Genomic DNA, 15,151 nt, shown 5'->3' with positions numbered 1-15,151 from the left:
CCAATGTAGCTAACAAGGGCTGAACTCCAATAAGCACTCTGAGACGCTGTCTGGCGTGGAGGGCGCTATATAAATCCAAGTTGTTGTTGGTTGGGTAAAATTCCAGCCCTAATTGTTAACATGCTAATGAATCATCACCAGTATATAACTGTGTGCGAGAGAAGCGGGCAAGCTCTGTAGAAGACGACTATAAAAAAGCAATAGCTTCCTCATCAAAATAAAACCAACCTTCCTTTTTGTTGTTAAAACCCTTGGTGCAAGTTTGTTTTCCGGGTGTGACCCCCGCCCAACTGCAGATGGTTATTCTTTCGGTTTTGGTCTTTAACACACCAGGTTGTTCAGTTCTTGACAAAGAAAGGTGAGTTACAAGAGGAACGTGAACTTCTTGGTAACAGTGAGAGGCTGAGTGATTTCGCATTTTTAATTGATATTTCGGGTCATATGAACAATTTCAATTTAAAGTTGCAGGGGAGGAACAAACTGTTTTCAAATCTCGCCAATGATCTTGCTGCATTTAAAATGAAATTAAATCTGTTTGAAGTTCATTTCGAGCAAAACAATCTCAGCCACTTTGAACATGTAAGATAAACTGAAATCAATTTATTATCAAACAAGTACAAATTTGAAAGTCGTTTCCATGACTTCACTGCAGAATCTGACAATGTATCTGAGCTCCCACAAGAGAAGTTAAGTAGACCAAACACTGGAAATGGAAATCATTGATCTAAAGTGCAACTCCATGCTAAAAAGCAAGTTCGAGGAACCCAACCACAGACACCGTGTTGACCTTTTGGAAATTAGAACCACCAGACTTAAGAAGTTTTGCACAGAGTTATATTTGCCGATTTGGCAGCGCCTATTTTGTGAGCATAACTTCTCAACAATAAAAATCATTAAAAATACCAATTGTGATTGACAGATGAGAATCTTACCAAACTTGTGCAGTTGGCCACATCTCAACAGCAGCGAGAGATTGATAAGCTAGTGGGGAAGAAGAAATTGTAAAAATCACACTAGTCTTAAGTAAGTCTGTAGATAAAGCAACATTTTGCTTCCAGTAGCTACTGAGTAGCAACGTTTATGGTATGGCCCCTGTGGCAATCAAGAAAAATATGTTTAGCTCTCATCAGAAAAGGGTTGGCTACCACTGGCATAGCAGAATGACATGGTTTCATCACATTCAGCAATAGTACTGAGGCACCTAGTGGAACAAAATAAAACTGTCCCTTTTCACATATTGTAATAGTGCAAGAGATGCCAACTTGTAACAATTTAGCAATTATGTTTAACTACCATTTAAACATGTTACAGGTTAAAATCACTGTTTCCTTCTTTTTTTGACTTTTGGTTCTGGTGTACAGTCAGTGGGCTCTGAAGCTCGCTCAGAATGTTTTCTTTTCTTTTTTTAGTTGGTTTGTCACAAGAGTCATTTGTTTGGATTTCAGTTTCTGCGTTTGGTTTCTCCTCCTTAGCTCTCTTTTTCTTTTTCTTTTTGGATTTTTTGCCATTTGTTTTATGGACTCCATCTTCCAACAGGCTCAAATCCATAAGCTCAACTGTTTCGCTAGCCTCTTCAGGTGTGTCTTGGGTGCTGAATTCTTCATCATTCTTCCTTTTGTGTTTCTTTTTCTTCTTCTTCTTCTTTTTACCAGGCGTTTGATCAGCAGTGTGATTGTTGCCGTTTTCTAATGGTGTTTCATTGCTGTTGTTTTCTAATGTTTTTTCAGACTCCACATTGTATTCTGCCTGCACACTGCATTCAAAGAAAGAAGTTACAGATGACCAGGGAATCAATACATATCAAAATATTAACTTTGGTGGTGGCCAAACTCTGAGTGATGTTTTCTGAATATATTCTATACGGCATTACAGGCTAAGAATTTCAGGCCTCGGTTTCTTCTGAGTGAGACTGCCAACTTAATGCAGTCACGGCATTTGAACCCACTGAGCATTCATAGACACCAAGAACTAGATTGAACAAATTTAATCTGTGTAGACATTTTCATCCCACTAACGTGTGTTAAATTGAATCCAAAATGAAAAGCCAGTGTCTAAACCAATGATAGAGCCAAATGCAAATTTCTAGAAATATGTTCTACAGTTTATTTTTGTGCTTCAATCTCAACCAAATCTTCCAAGAGCCCAAATATACATGTGCTGCAAAAAAGTAATATAAGTGGTTTACTTATTCCCCATAAAAATTTCCATTTCGCAATAGAAAATTATATAAGCTTTTGGAGTTGACAAATTAACTGTGACTTATTGAGGCCCGCAGTCATTTCACAATGAATAGACGGTTATTGTGAATTGGATTCTGTAAAATAAGCAATATTTGGAAAAACATGTGGGGGGATAGAAATCAAGCAATCTTATCGCTAAAATGTTATAGAATTAAAAAATATAATGACCCTTAATTATCACACTAAATATATGTGATCCTGGGAATTATACATGGTGAGATTTGTTTTTATACCATTAAATGTCTAGTTACATTGTGGCAAAACTAATATCCCCCCATCAGTAGTGTTCTCCGCTTGGAATATTTCACATTATAGATGTCTCACAATATAAAGTTACCTGTTTGGATCCAACTTTCCTCGAATGCACAGCACACCAACGACGTCAGCATCCAGGTGAACAACTTCAAATTGCAGGTTATTCCCCACCTTTACTTCAAAGCCTGGCCATGTACCATTTTCATGATATGGTTTGGGTATCGAAGCATTAAAACAGCCATGGACCACGCAGCCAAGATGACTTGGGGCAACTTTGTTCACAACACCCTTAATAAGAGATTACAGAAAATAAGATTTATTGATTGATCATATACATACAGAAATGCAAATACATAATATATTCAAAACAAAAAATACAGATTGCATCCACTGCAGACACAAACACTAAGCAAAAGGTCCATATGTTAAATGTCCCTTTTACAGGCTTGATTTGCTCAAAAGCTTCCTACTGATCCAAAAACATTCGCTATCCCAATTCAAACAGGAATATTCCTCTCCCCTCCCACATGACCTCTGTAGTGTTTTACATGCTAGTATGCATTTATCTCTTTATTCTCCAATATGCTTAAGTAACATAAAGTCCAGCTATAATGCACTTCATTTTTATGTGGGTTTTCACTTATAGAATGATTGGAATGTGGACCCCAACATTTACTTACCCAAAAATCCAAACTGCGTGTAGAATGCCCGCTGGCTCGTTACCGCACATTGGCCAGCTTTTCCTATGCTAAATATTGGTTGCCTTCAAAAACACTTCCGTGACCTAATACCTGGACGTCAGCCATTTTTAAGAAAGTGAAAGCCATCTAGCGATTTGAAGCAAGCTAGCTTGCTATATGCTTGTGCAGTGAATATAGAAGCATTAACTGGCAACCGTGAAGTGTTATAATGGTGGTTGGGATTTTATGGGGCCCAAACAACGTGCTACAATACAGCACCACCATGTATATATGTTTTAAAGCTACAATAGTTCTCATTCATCCCTCTTTAATGCCCTATAGAGGAACCCCAGCTGCTAGGTTTGCAGAGAACTCAAATCTCTCCCGTTGCGAGCAAGAGAGTCTCAAGACCAGTTCTGCAAGAGCTTAAACTCAAAAAGTTGTGACTGAGAGACTAGCTGTCAGAGCTACACTGACTTGACTCCCTCAGGTTTTGAAGCCAAATATATAAACTTACCACAAGTTTCTGTCCTTTTTCAGGTTTGAAGATAACAAAGTTTGCTTCTATGTTGACATGTATGTAGCCCTGTTCATCATAGATGCTCCCTAATTCACCTACTAGTTTGACTTCATCGTAGGCAATTGGGACACCCTGAAAACTAATAAATACATTAACTTGTACAAAATATCAAATGTAAAAAGTTCATCCCAATTCAGAAAGCAACAGATGCATGAAAAGGTAATTACATGGCAGTAAGTTCATCACGTGGTTCGGATTCCACCTTAAATTCACAAAATGAATGTTAAAACAATGCACTAACAATTATCTGTTGATATTAATACTCAGCTCTCTAAAATATCAGTAATTCTGTTCTTCAATAAAGTAACTTATGTTAGTGTTTGTCTTTTTAGACATTTTTAAAAGAAAATCTACCCTTTTTGCTTTCAATTTGGATGAAAAAACATAATTACGAAAGATAGCCAAGTTTTTGTTTTGTGGATGAAAATAAAGTTAAAATAAAAGTTAAAACACAACTCCTAGGTGCCAGCCTAGCTCAGCGGGCAGCACTCTTGCTTCCGAGCCAGAAGGTTGGGAGTTCAAGTCCCACAACAAAACGGAGTTCACAGTCAAGGCCGACACTCCATAGCAGCGCTGGGGGCTGTGCTGCAATGTCGTCATTCAGATGAAACGTTAACACAAGGTCCTGTCTCTGCCTGTTCAAGTGGACATTAAGCATTCCATGGCACTATTCAAAAAATGAAAGTACTTTCTCTCATTATCCTGACCAACAATCTCCCCGGTAAATTTACTCATTCACTTAATGGCTGTTTGTGGAACATTGCAATGGGCACAATTGGCTGCCGAGTTTGCCTACAAATATCGTTACTAGACTTTGCAGTAAAATCCTGTGAAATGCTTTGAGATGTCCCAATGACATGATAAGATACTAAGGATTATTATACGTGCACGCAGGAGTGACTTTTGCTCAAGTAGGAACCTGGTTGTTAGTCGATTGGCAGATTTTACTACCCCCGCTTTTCCGGGGGTAGTAATTCCTTCAAAATTAAAAAAAACGGGCCACTCAATCCCAGACTGTTTGTGGGACACTGCTGTGTGCAATTGGTTGCCGAGTTTCACCCACAAAATATACAGTCAATTCACTTTACAGTACATTCTGTGAAGTGCTTTGAGACGTCCTCCCGATGTGAAAAGCGCTATATCAAGTGCAAGGATTATTATTATTAATCAGGAGGATTACCGCCCAGGACATTGGGTGAAACTCCCTTCTCTAGTTCTAGGAGATCTTTAGTTTACAAATTTACAAAATTTAAGTGCAGACAGGAAGAACCTCTCAGAGCGAGTGAGCCCTGTGCACACTTTCTCAAGCAAAATTCACTCCTGTCTGCATATAATAATTTAGTGTATTATCACATCGGTGAGAGGTCTCAAAGCACCTCACAGGATTTAACTGTGAAGCCTGAGGATAATAATAATCCCTGTATTGGATATGGCGCTCTCTCATGTCTTCGAGACGGCTCAAAGGGCTTAATACTGCGAAGTTAATTGACTGTATATGTTGTGGGTGAAACGCTGCAGCCGGTTGCGGACAGCAGCGTCCCACAAACAGTGGTGGATGGAAGTGACCAAATTATTATTTGCTTTTGAAAAAAAAACTGGAAGGGAACTGTGGATGGGCAACGGTCAAATTAACCTTCCCCTGAGGGGCCGCTGTCTGTCCTCCTGATCCCCTGCGAACTCAGGACAGACCACCCCCTCCCCCCTACACCAGGCCTGGGGCAGCCTCCCCCCCCACCACACCAGGCCTGGGGCAGCCTCCCCCCCCACACCAGGCCTGGGGCAGCCCCCCCACCACACCAGGCCTGGAGCAGCCCCCCCCCCCCACCAGGCCTGGGGCAGCCCCCCCACACCAGGCCTGGGGCAGCCTCCCCCCCCCCCCCCACACCAGGCCTGGGGCAGCCCCCCCCACCACACCAGGCCTGGGGCAGCCCCCCCCCCCCACACCAGGCCTGGGGAAGCCTCCCCCCCCCACACCAGGCCTGGGGAAGCCCCCCCCACACCAGGCCTGGGGAAGCCCCCCCACCCCAGGCCTAGGGCCTCCCCCCCACACCAGGCCTGGGGCAGCCCCCCCCCTCCACACCAGGCCTGGTGCAGCCCCTCCCCCCACACCAGGCCTGGGGCAGCCCCCCCACACCAGGCCTGGGGCAGCCCCCCCCCCCACACCAGGCCTGGGGCAGCCCCCCCCCCACACCAGGCCTGGGGCAGCCCCCCCCCCCACACCAGGCCTGGGGCAGCCCCCCCACACCAGGCCTGGTGCAGCCCCTCCCCCCACACCAGGCCTGGGGCAGCCCCCCCCCCCCCCACACCAGGCCTGGGGCAGCCCCCCCACACCAGGCCTGGGCAGCCCCCCCCCCCACACCAGGCCTGGGGCAGCCCCCCCACACCAGGCCTGGGGCAGCCCCCCCACACCAAGCCTGGGGCAGCCCCCCCACACCAGGCCTGGGGCAGCCCCCCCCCCCGGGCCGGGCCGCGCTCCCCGTCAGCCGGACCCACCTCTCGGAGAATCTGAGCAGTTCGGTCCTCAGCTGCCTCTCGATGCCCGTCCTCTTGCGCTGCAGGTACATGGGGGACAGGGCGAGGTGCCGCCGGCGGGTGTCCAGCACCAGGCACGAGTAGGGGCTGTGCAGCAGTGCCCGGGCCTGGGCGAAGGAGAGAGGGGCGGCGGCGGCCACCCGGGGCCCGGGGAGCTGCCGCTTCCACTTGGGCCTCTCCCCCTCCTCCTCCTCCTCCTCCCCGAGGCCACCGCTCGCCATACCGCCGGTCCCGCCGCCGACCACGCCGCCGGTCCTGGGCTTCCGGGGGAGAGCAACGTGTTGCCGCAAACTGCTGTGAAACCACGACCTTTCCGGTCTCCCCTCCTCTCCTCTCCCCGGGGTTACACTAGGGGGCGCTGCTGCTGTCAGCCTCAGTGGGCTGTGCTGGGTGGGCTGTGCTGGGCTGTTGGGCTGTGCTGGGCTGTTGGGCTGTGCTGTGCTGTTGGGCTGTGCTGGGCTGTGCTGTTGGGCTGTGCTGTGCTGTGCTGTTGGGCTGTGCTGGGTTGGGCTGTGCTGGGTTGGGCTGTGCTGTTGGGCTGTGCTGGGTTGGGCTGTGCTGTGCTGTTGGGCTGGGCTGTGCTGTTGGGCTGTGCTGGGTTGGGCTGTGCTGTTGGGCTGTGCTGTTGGGCTGTGCTGGGTTGGGCTGTGCTGTGCTGTTGGGCTGTGCTGGGTTGGGCTGGGCTGTGCTGGGTGGGGTGGGCTGGGTGAGTTGGGCTGTGCTGGGTGGGCTGTGCTGGGTGGGTTGGCCTGTTGGGCTGGGTGGGCTGTGCTGGACTGGGTGGGCTGGGTGGGCTGTGCTGGACTGGGCAATAGCTCTCACTGCTCTCATATTCCATATTACTTACTTATAGATACATCCCTACAAGCGCCTTGTCAGGCCGGGAGGGAGGATGTCTCAAAGCGCTTCCCCTGATTTACTATGAGATGGAGTGACTGTATCAAGCGCTCCGGGATGCTACCGTGTCAAGGGCGCTTTGTAAATGCAAGTTGTTGTTGTAGTTTGGAGGCAAACTCAGCTGATCCAACTTACTAAGAGTAGTGTAAGTGTTTAGTGGGGGTGCGGAGGGTGTCTTCTTGAGCCCTGTGGGTCACTTCCTACCTGCAGGTCACAGGTTGGTCACTGTTGGCATAGACTATTGCGAGATCTAAGTCCTAGCGTGGGACTTAAAGCCACAACCTTGTAATTCAGGAGTCAGAATGCTACCAATTGAGCCAGGCAGACACACAATGTCGCCCAGTCTTAGACTCTTAACATCAATTTTTTCTTAACATTTAAGAATATTAAGAGTTGTAGAAAATACTTAAAATTAGTCTTAATCAGCTCCTGCCTCCAGCTCAGGTGCCCTCATTCAATGTCAAGCACTTTAAGAGGTCCTCCCGCCGAGAAAGGCGCTATATAAATGTAAATTGTATTGTAATAATAATCCTTTCATTTGAAATAGCCCTTAACCATATCATTAAGACCTCTCAAAGCACTTCACAGGAATTACTGTAAAGTGGATTGACTGTATTTTGTTGGTGAAACACAGCTTGTATTTGGTTAAGGAAACGTGAAATAAAAGTATTTTTTAATAGAAAACATATTTAATTAATTTCCTTTTTAATTTGTGCTTTAACCTACAATAGGGGACTGTTTTGGTAGGTTGGTACATTAATATCAGACAGACTGGCTATCAGGTGCTGGGCATGTTCACCATGGTCACTCCTCTTCATATTCGTCACTAGAGAGCAGTACATATCAGCAAACAGTAAGTATCGTGGGAAAGTAAAATGTAACACACAACACTCAGCTAAGAACTAGATCATTAGAGAGGTTTAGATGAAGAAGGCCCTTCCACCCATTTGACCTCGTTCTTCCAGAATACCCTATTGTTCACCCATCAAGGCTTCAAGCTGTTTTGTAAATGAGTTCTGCATCTAAGACTCAGCCATTCTTCCTGGCAACATGTACCAGTTATTAATAACACAATAGATTAAAAAAAAACTCTGAATACAGAAATATAAATAATGATTGTCAAATTTGTATCAATATGTAACATTGTCAGATTCATTCCAATATTCCAACCATAACAAACAGAATGTTTTTCCCTCCAGGTGCGGTGTTTGCAAATTTATTGGCAAATTTGTAGGGAGTAATTCAGCTCCTCCCTGGAATCTATATTTTCTCTGAGTTGATGATACCCTTACAGTATTCAAACATCTCCCAAGAGTATCCCATGCACTGTGGTGTACTTTTTCTCTGCCACTGTATTGTATTATTGTATAAATATCTTTAATAATGCTGAATAATCTTTTTGAATGTTTTTTTAAAAAAAATTCATGGGCTGGGTCCATTCTTACTAACCGTTCATTCTCTTAGTTTACTTGGCCCCAGGATGATAACTGTTTGTCAGCACCCGATAGATAAATTCAACTGGTTTTACATTAGCAGTGACACTGATCGATGTGTGCAAAATCAGTTAGCGGATTAGTATTCCGAAAGAGGCTTTCACTCTCACTAACTGCCATTCGACAAGTCATTTTGGTTGCGTTCTACTACTAACACCTAAGAGATGAAAAAAATAGGAAGCAACTCATCTTTATTAATTGCATTTAATTTGATGTCCCAACTTTTGTCGCAAAGATCTACAATTTAGGTAAACTCGAAGAAACTTCCTGTCTTAATTTGTTCCCTCACAATGTAATAATAGTATAGCTGCACTATGGTGTATAATAAATTACTTTTCAATTAATTGTGCTCAGTGAATTCAGATATAGTGAATTGGGGTTGAGCCTTAATGGTTGTTCTGGTAAAATAAACTTAAGAATAAGACATTTTAATCTGTATATGACAGTGTGTGATTTAAAATGACATGTAAACAATGCTCTGCTGTATATTGCATGAAAACAAAGATTTAAAAAAACAAATCCTTGCATTTGATAAACAGCAACAAAAACAAAATTACATTTGTATGGCCTTTCACGTCGGGAGAATGTCCCAAGTCGCTGGACAGTCAGAGTTTCGGACCTGAGCTGGGGGTCAGGTTTGGGGAGTGGGGAGGGTGGAGGGCAGTGAAGGAAGCAGGGTGATTTGATAGCACGATTGAAGAGGAAGGTCTTGAGATGGGTCCTGAATGTGGCAAGGGAGGGGGCTCGAAGCCGAGGTACTGTGGGATGGAGTTTCAGAGGGTGGGGGCAGAGTGGCAGAAGGCCCACCCATCAATGGTGGGGCAGGCGAGGAGGGGAACGTGAAGCAGGCCAGAGCCCGCTGAACGGACGGCGCGGGCAGAATGGTAGGTTGTTAGGAGGTCGCAGAGGTAGAGGGGAGCAAATACAATGGAGGCTTTGAAGGATCTTGAACTGTATCCTCTGTGATGGGAAGCCAGTGGAGTTGGGTGAGGATGAGGGTGATAGGGTCACAGAGGCTGGTGCGGGAGAGGATATGGCCTGCAAAGTTCTGGATAATCTGCAGCCTATGGAGGGAGGAGTTGGGAAGGCCGACAAGCAAGGAGTTGCTAGAAAGTGCTTATAGCATCTGTACATCTCAAAGTGATTTACTGATATTGGTTGTTGTATTGATTTTACCATAAGATTACTTAATTCAATTATCTTCAATTAATTTACAATTCTATGAATTAAAGTTCTGCTGATGAAGCTGCATTGATAACTGAGGATGTGTTATGCTGTTCAATTTTAGGTGTCAGTCTGGTTCGGTAAGGAACACACTCACTGATGAGTCAGAAGGTTGTGGGTTCATGCACCATGTTGGGACATGAACCAACTATGTTGAGACAAGATCACAAGATTAGTCTGAATGAAGAAGGCTTTCGGCCCATCTGATCTTGGCCCCTCCAGAACACCCACCCTACAGTCCCACAGTCCAATTTACATATATATAGTGCGGGAGACATTCAAAGTTTTTGACATTGCTGACTGGGTAGCTCAGCGGGAGGAGGGAGCTGAAGGGACTGTGAAGAAAGATGGCTGAAATACAGGGTGACCAAAAAGTCTTATTTTTCAGCTACCCAATCATCTAAAAAATTATATCATCATTTCTTTAAGACTTCTTAAACATTGTGATGGTATCACAACTTTTTGGTCACCCAGTAGAAAGGTTATATCTTGAAAGGTCTACTCGTGAATTTTAAAAGGTTAATTTTTAAAAATATTGTCATTTTTATACATAAAACAGCCTTCTGTTCATATATGGTTAGCTGTGAACCTGCAGAATCAGCTGCAACCAATGTGATGAAGCGTGGTGAAGCATAAATTCATTTTCCTGCTCTATTCCTGGAACTGATATTATTTTGTCTGCAATAGTAAATCAAAGCATGTCAAAAATAATAAAAATACTAATAATTGTTGTATTTGATATTGTTTCTGCAATATCAAAAATGTCTCCAGCACTTTACTAATAAATGCTGTAAAGTGTATTTGTAGGACAAACTGGAAGTTATCCTGTCTGAAGGACACTGTAAAAACAATTAATTCATCTGGGTATTGGTGATCAGGACACAGGGAGAAACTCCCTTGCTGTTTCAAATAGTACCATGGGATCTTTAACATCCATCTGAACCAGCAAACAGGACTTTGGATTAATGTCACATTAAAAGGAGAGTACCTCTGACAATGTAATGCTCCTCCAGTATTGCATTGGAGTTTTAGGCAATGTTCTCCATATTGATTTTCCCTCCCAGCCTGGTATGTTCCACCACCATAAAATGCCCCATCTTTTATCCCGGCTTTCTTTGAGTAGAATGTTAATTATTGGACTTGAAATTGAAGCATCATTTTAAAAATATAGGCATTTTAATACATAAAACTGCCATCTGTTCATATATGATTAGCTGTGAATCTGCAGAATCCTCCTCAGTCAATGCGATGAGGAATGGGAAGAATCAATGGGAACAAGAATTCTTTCCACTCAGCTCCTTTTAACCCTGAAGCCAAAACTGTAATTGGAATAGAGTGATCCTGACTGGACAAACAGAGGGGAAAGCTTGCCAGACAGTGCTTTCAATGCTAAGCTATATGATTTTAGCTGATTAGGCTCCAGATTTACCCCAACACACTCTGCAGTCCCCAAGCCTTGGTTCTTGCCAACCTGTGCCTAATACTCTCTGCAATTAGGTAAGTAGGATGCATCCCTTGAGTGAAAAAGTGGTCATTCCAATCCAATAAATATCTGGAATTTCCATGTATAGGTGGGATGCATGTATTGGAGTCCTGTAACTCAGTGGTTAGAGCACTCGCTTTGCAAGTGAGAGACCTGAGTTCAATTCCAGGCAGGTCAGGGTGAAACCTTGGGCAAGTTTCCTTACTCCACACACCTAATAATAATCCCTCCAAAACAAACAATAATAAATTGGTAATTTTCAATCTACGACTGTTTGTGGGACATTGCTGTGTGCAATTGGCTGCCGCGTTCGCCCACAAATATACAGTCAATTCACTTTACAGTGTGTTCTGTGAAGCGCTTTGGGACGTCCTCTCGACGTGAAAAGAGCTATACCAAATGCAAGGATTATTATTATTATAACTCTCAGTTTGTTTGATGCCCCCCCAAAAAAATGTAAGCATTATGATTTAGCACAATAATCAAAAAACAGACATTAGTTTATGTTTTTATTTTTATTACATTGATACTTTACATGATATTCTCACTTGTAACGACAAGGCAGGCAATTTGACATATGATATATAGTTATTAAATATGCTGAGCTAAATGTTTAAAAAGATTGCAGATGCTCTTATCGTAAGAAAATAGTGGAAGAAGAAGGTCCTTGGGCCCATTTTATCTGATCCTTCCAGAATACACACTCCAACATGTTCCCATCACAGTGCGATACTGTTTCTCAAATGAGTCTATGTCCTGGCCTCTATAACCCTTCCTGATTCCCTGTTCCAACCATTGATTACTCTGTATCTGCTCTGAACTGAGACTTGTCAGAATCTGTTTTGAAGACATTGTAATTCATGCTTTAGGGTTCCATTTTTTAAGGAAGGAGAAAATGCAATTTATTCCTGTTGAAAACACATGGATGCAAAATAAAATGTGTAATAATTACATGTTCTTAAACACAAAAGAGACATCAAGATTTACTTAAGCAATATTATGTATATAAATTGTGAATGAAAATAAAGTAATATTTAATTTACAACAGTGATTTTGCTTTGTGCAAAATATGTCTTTAGCACTAGCTTTCACTAACTGTTCAACAATTAGCTCATCCTAATGGAAGTGTCATGATGCTCCTGGAGTCCTGTAGCTTAGTGGTTAGAGCACTCGCTTTGCAAGTGAGAGAATCTGGGTTCAATTCCCAGGCAGGGGGAAACGTTAGCAAGTTTCCTTACTCCACACATATGCCTCTGTTTACCTAGCAGTAAGTAGGAACCCGGTCGTTAGTCAATTGGCAGATCGCTTTTCCGGGGTAATAATTCTTTCATGTGGAAGTTGAATGGCATCACCAAAAAACAAATAATAATTTGGTCAATCAATCCACAACTGTTTGTGGGACACCACTGTGCGCAACTGGCTGCTGCGTTTCACCCACAAAATACACAGTATATTCTGTGAAGTGCTTTGAGACATCTCAAAGATGTGATAAGGCTCTATACCAAATGCAAGGATTATTATTATTATCCTTTTTGATTGTCACTCTCTAAAATAAGTAGCATGATTGAGAACCGTGAAAGTTCAAATGCATCTGCTTTCTGATCATCAGTTTAATTTACATCACAATTTTTATATTGTACTGCCCTTTTTCAAGAAAATGTCTGCCACAAAATCAACAGAAAATATCTGCTACAAAATCATATTCTGTTTTCTCTGTGTACTGTATTTCTGCTGAGGATTGCAGATTTTAGTGAATCATAAGAATCTGGCTGACATACCTTCTGAAATCTCCATCCTATCTATGTATAGGGGAGAATTGCAGCAGTTGATGATTATCACATTGGACAAATTATTAATAATCAATAGTTATTGGTTAGTCACAAGGTCAGTGATACTTATTACTTCTGACCTCATTTTGGTCCATGTAATAAATATCAAATACTGCATTTCCCCCATATTCAGATGCCTGTGCTCATCATCAAAGGGAAATATACCTTTTTCCTGAGTGTCAAAATCAAGAACTCTGTTCAGGTACAGCACAGACAACTGCTGAGCAAGGCTCATTCTGCTTTATCTAAAAAATGAACCTTATCCTCAACATATCTTCGAGCACATTAATAGCTTCATTACTGTTCATCAACAATGATTAAAGAATCTATACATAAGGGGAAAATGGCTATACTGGAAATATTAAATCCTGAAAATACATAACAGCTAGATTAGTATCTTGAGAACAGTAGTTAACATTTTACATGTGACCCTTTATCAGAACACGAATGGCTGGATATGGAGAAATCTATTTTTAGGATTGAAAAGGCAATTAGGACTAGACAATGATGGTTCGATAGTAACCTGGCCTGAAGTCCTTTGCTATGATGAGAGGTTGGGTAGACTGGGTTTGTATTCTTTAGAGCAGACAAGGTTAAGAGGTGATTTTATTGAGGTATTTAGAGCAATGAAAGGAATTCACAGGTTGGATAGTAGCTGACTCTTCGCTCCAGTAAAGGAATTTGTGAAAATAATGATAATAATCCTTGCATATGATATTGCACTTATCACGTAGTGGAGTAATTTCAAAGCACTTCACAGGATACACTGTAAAGTGGATTGACTGTATTTTGTGGGCGAAACTCAGCAGTCAGTTGCGCACAGCAGTATCCCACAAACAGCTATGGAGTGAGTGCTGAATTTTATTTGGGGGATTGCTGGCCAGGACACTGGGAGAATATCGCTTCTCTTTTTGAATGATGCATTAACATCCACCTGAACAGGCAGATGGGACCTTGGGAGAAGGATGGCATCTCCGACAATGCAACGCACCTCCAGCAACTGCATTGAAGTGTCAGCTTAGAGTATGGGATTCCAAGTCCCGACATGGGGCTTGAATCCACAATCTTCTGACTCAGAGGTGAGAATGCTATCCCTGTGGCAGGCTGACACAGACCATTAACCCCGGAAAGCAATCCGCCAATTGCCTAATAACCGGGTTCCTACTGCTAGGAAAACAGAGGCACTTGGAGTGAGGACACTTGCCTAAGGTTTTGCCCTGCCCGGAAATTGAACCTGGGTAATCTCGCTTGCTAGGAGAGCGTACTAACCGCTATGCTACGGGACAAGGGGACCTAACCTTCAAATCAGAACTAAGCGAGTCAGACCTGAGGTCAGGAAGAATTTCTTCACACAGAATGTTGTGAAGATGTAGAATGTTCTGCCCCAGAAATCTGTAGAAGAGGAATCAATAGGGATATTTAAGGAGAGAGGACACAGATACTTGAGTATCATAGAATCATAGAATTATACAGCACAGAAGGAGGCCGTTCGGCCCATCATGTCTGTGCCGGCTCTTTGAAAAGAGCTATCCAATTCAATCCCACTCCCCTGCTCTCTCCCCATAGCCCTGCAAACTTGTCCTCTCCAAAGAGTAGTAAAGCTATTAAAGAGTATGGTTTAAGGGTGGGACTTTGGGATTAAAAGATCTGTCAAGATCTAATAAACTGGTGGAACAGGCTTGGTGGGCTGAATGGCCTCCTCCTATGACTAATAGGAAACTGGATTTTCACATGAGGAAGAAGGAAATAGAAGGGTGGGGGAGGAAATAAGGTGTGGGTGGAGATTAATGTGGACACAATATGAACTAGTTGGGTCATTTCCTTGCTTAACATTCTATGTAAATCTGTGTAAATATATTTTTTTCTATGTTCTGCAAGGAAAACACAATCAAAAATGAATGTTGTTTTTCTATTGTAACTTGAGTTGTACTCTATCCT

At 43.1% G+C, this 15,151-nt stretch overlaps 1 protein-coding gene across 1 annotated transcript; it reads right to left on the bottom strand.

Moving 5' to 3' along the window:
- Window positions 1-580: 580 nt before the first annotated feature.
- Window positions 581-6,605, bottom strand: polr1f (RNA polymerase I subunit F). Its single transcript, XM_007899697.2, has 4 exons — window positions 6,249-6,605; window positions 3,693-3,834; window positions 2,578-2,783; window positions 581-1,753 (listed from the first exon to the last, which is right to left on the bottom strand). Exons 1-4 carry the CDS (start codon window positions 6,506-6,508, stop codon window positions 1,306-1,308), a joined length of 1,056 nt encoding a protein of 351 aa, XP_007897888.2. The 5' UTR covers window positions 6,509-6,605; the 3' UTR covers window positions 581-1,305.
- Window positions 6,606-15,151: the final 8,546 nt, after the last annotated feature.

Source organism: Callorhinchus milii, unplaced genomic scaffold, assembly GCF_018977255.1.
Source record: "Callorhinchus milii isolate IMCB2004 unplaced genomic scaffold, IMCB_Cmil_1.0 Scaffold35, whole genome shotgun sequence".
Lineage (NCBI taxonomy): Eukaryota > Metazoa > Chordata > Chondrichthyes > Chimaeriformes > Callorhinchidae > Callorhinchus > Callorhinchus milii.
The sequence above is the reverse complement of the archived record's forward strand: the minus strand, read 5'-3'. Positions and strand labels throughout refer to the sequence as shown.

Excerpts from the sequence above, each read along its gene's own strand:
- polr1f (XM_007899697.2), bottom strand. The coding sequence starts at position 6,508 with ATGGCGAGCGGTGGCCTCGGGGAGGAGGAGGAGGAGGAGGGGGAGAGG. Across the intron at positions 3,835-6,248 it reads CTGCTCAGATTCTCCGAGAG|TTTTCAGGGTGTCCCAATTG; the intron begins GTGGGTCCGGCT and ends TGTATTTATTAG. Across the intron at positions 1,754-2,577 it reads GGAAAGTTGGATCCAAACAG|TGTGCAGGCAGAATACAATG; the intron begins GTAACTTTATAT and ends CTTTGAATGCAG.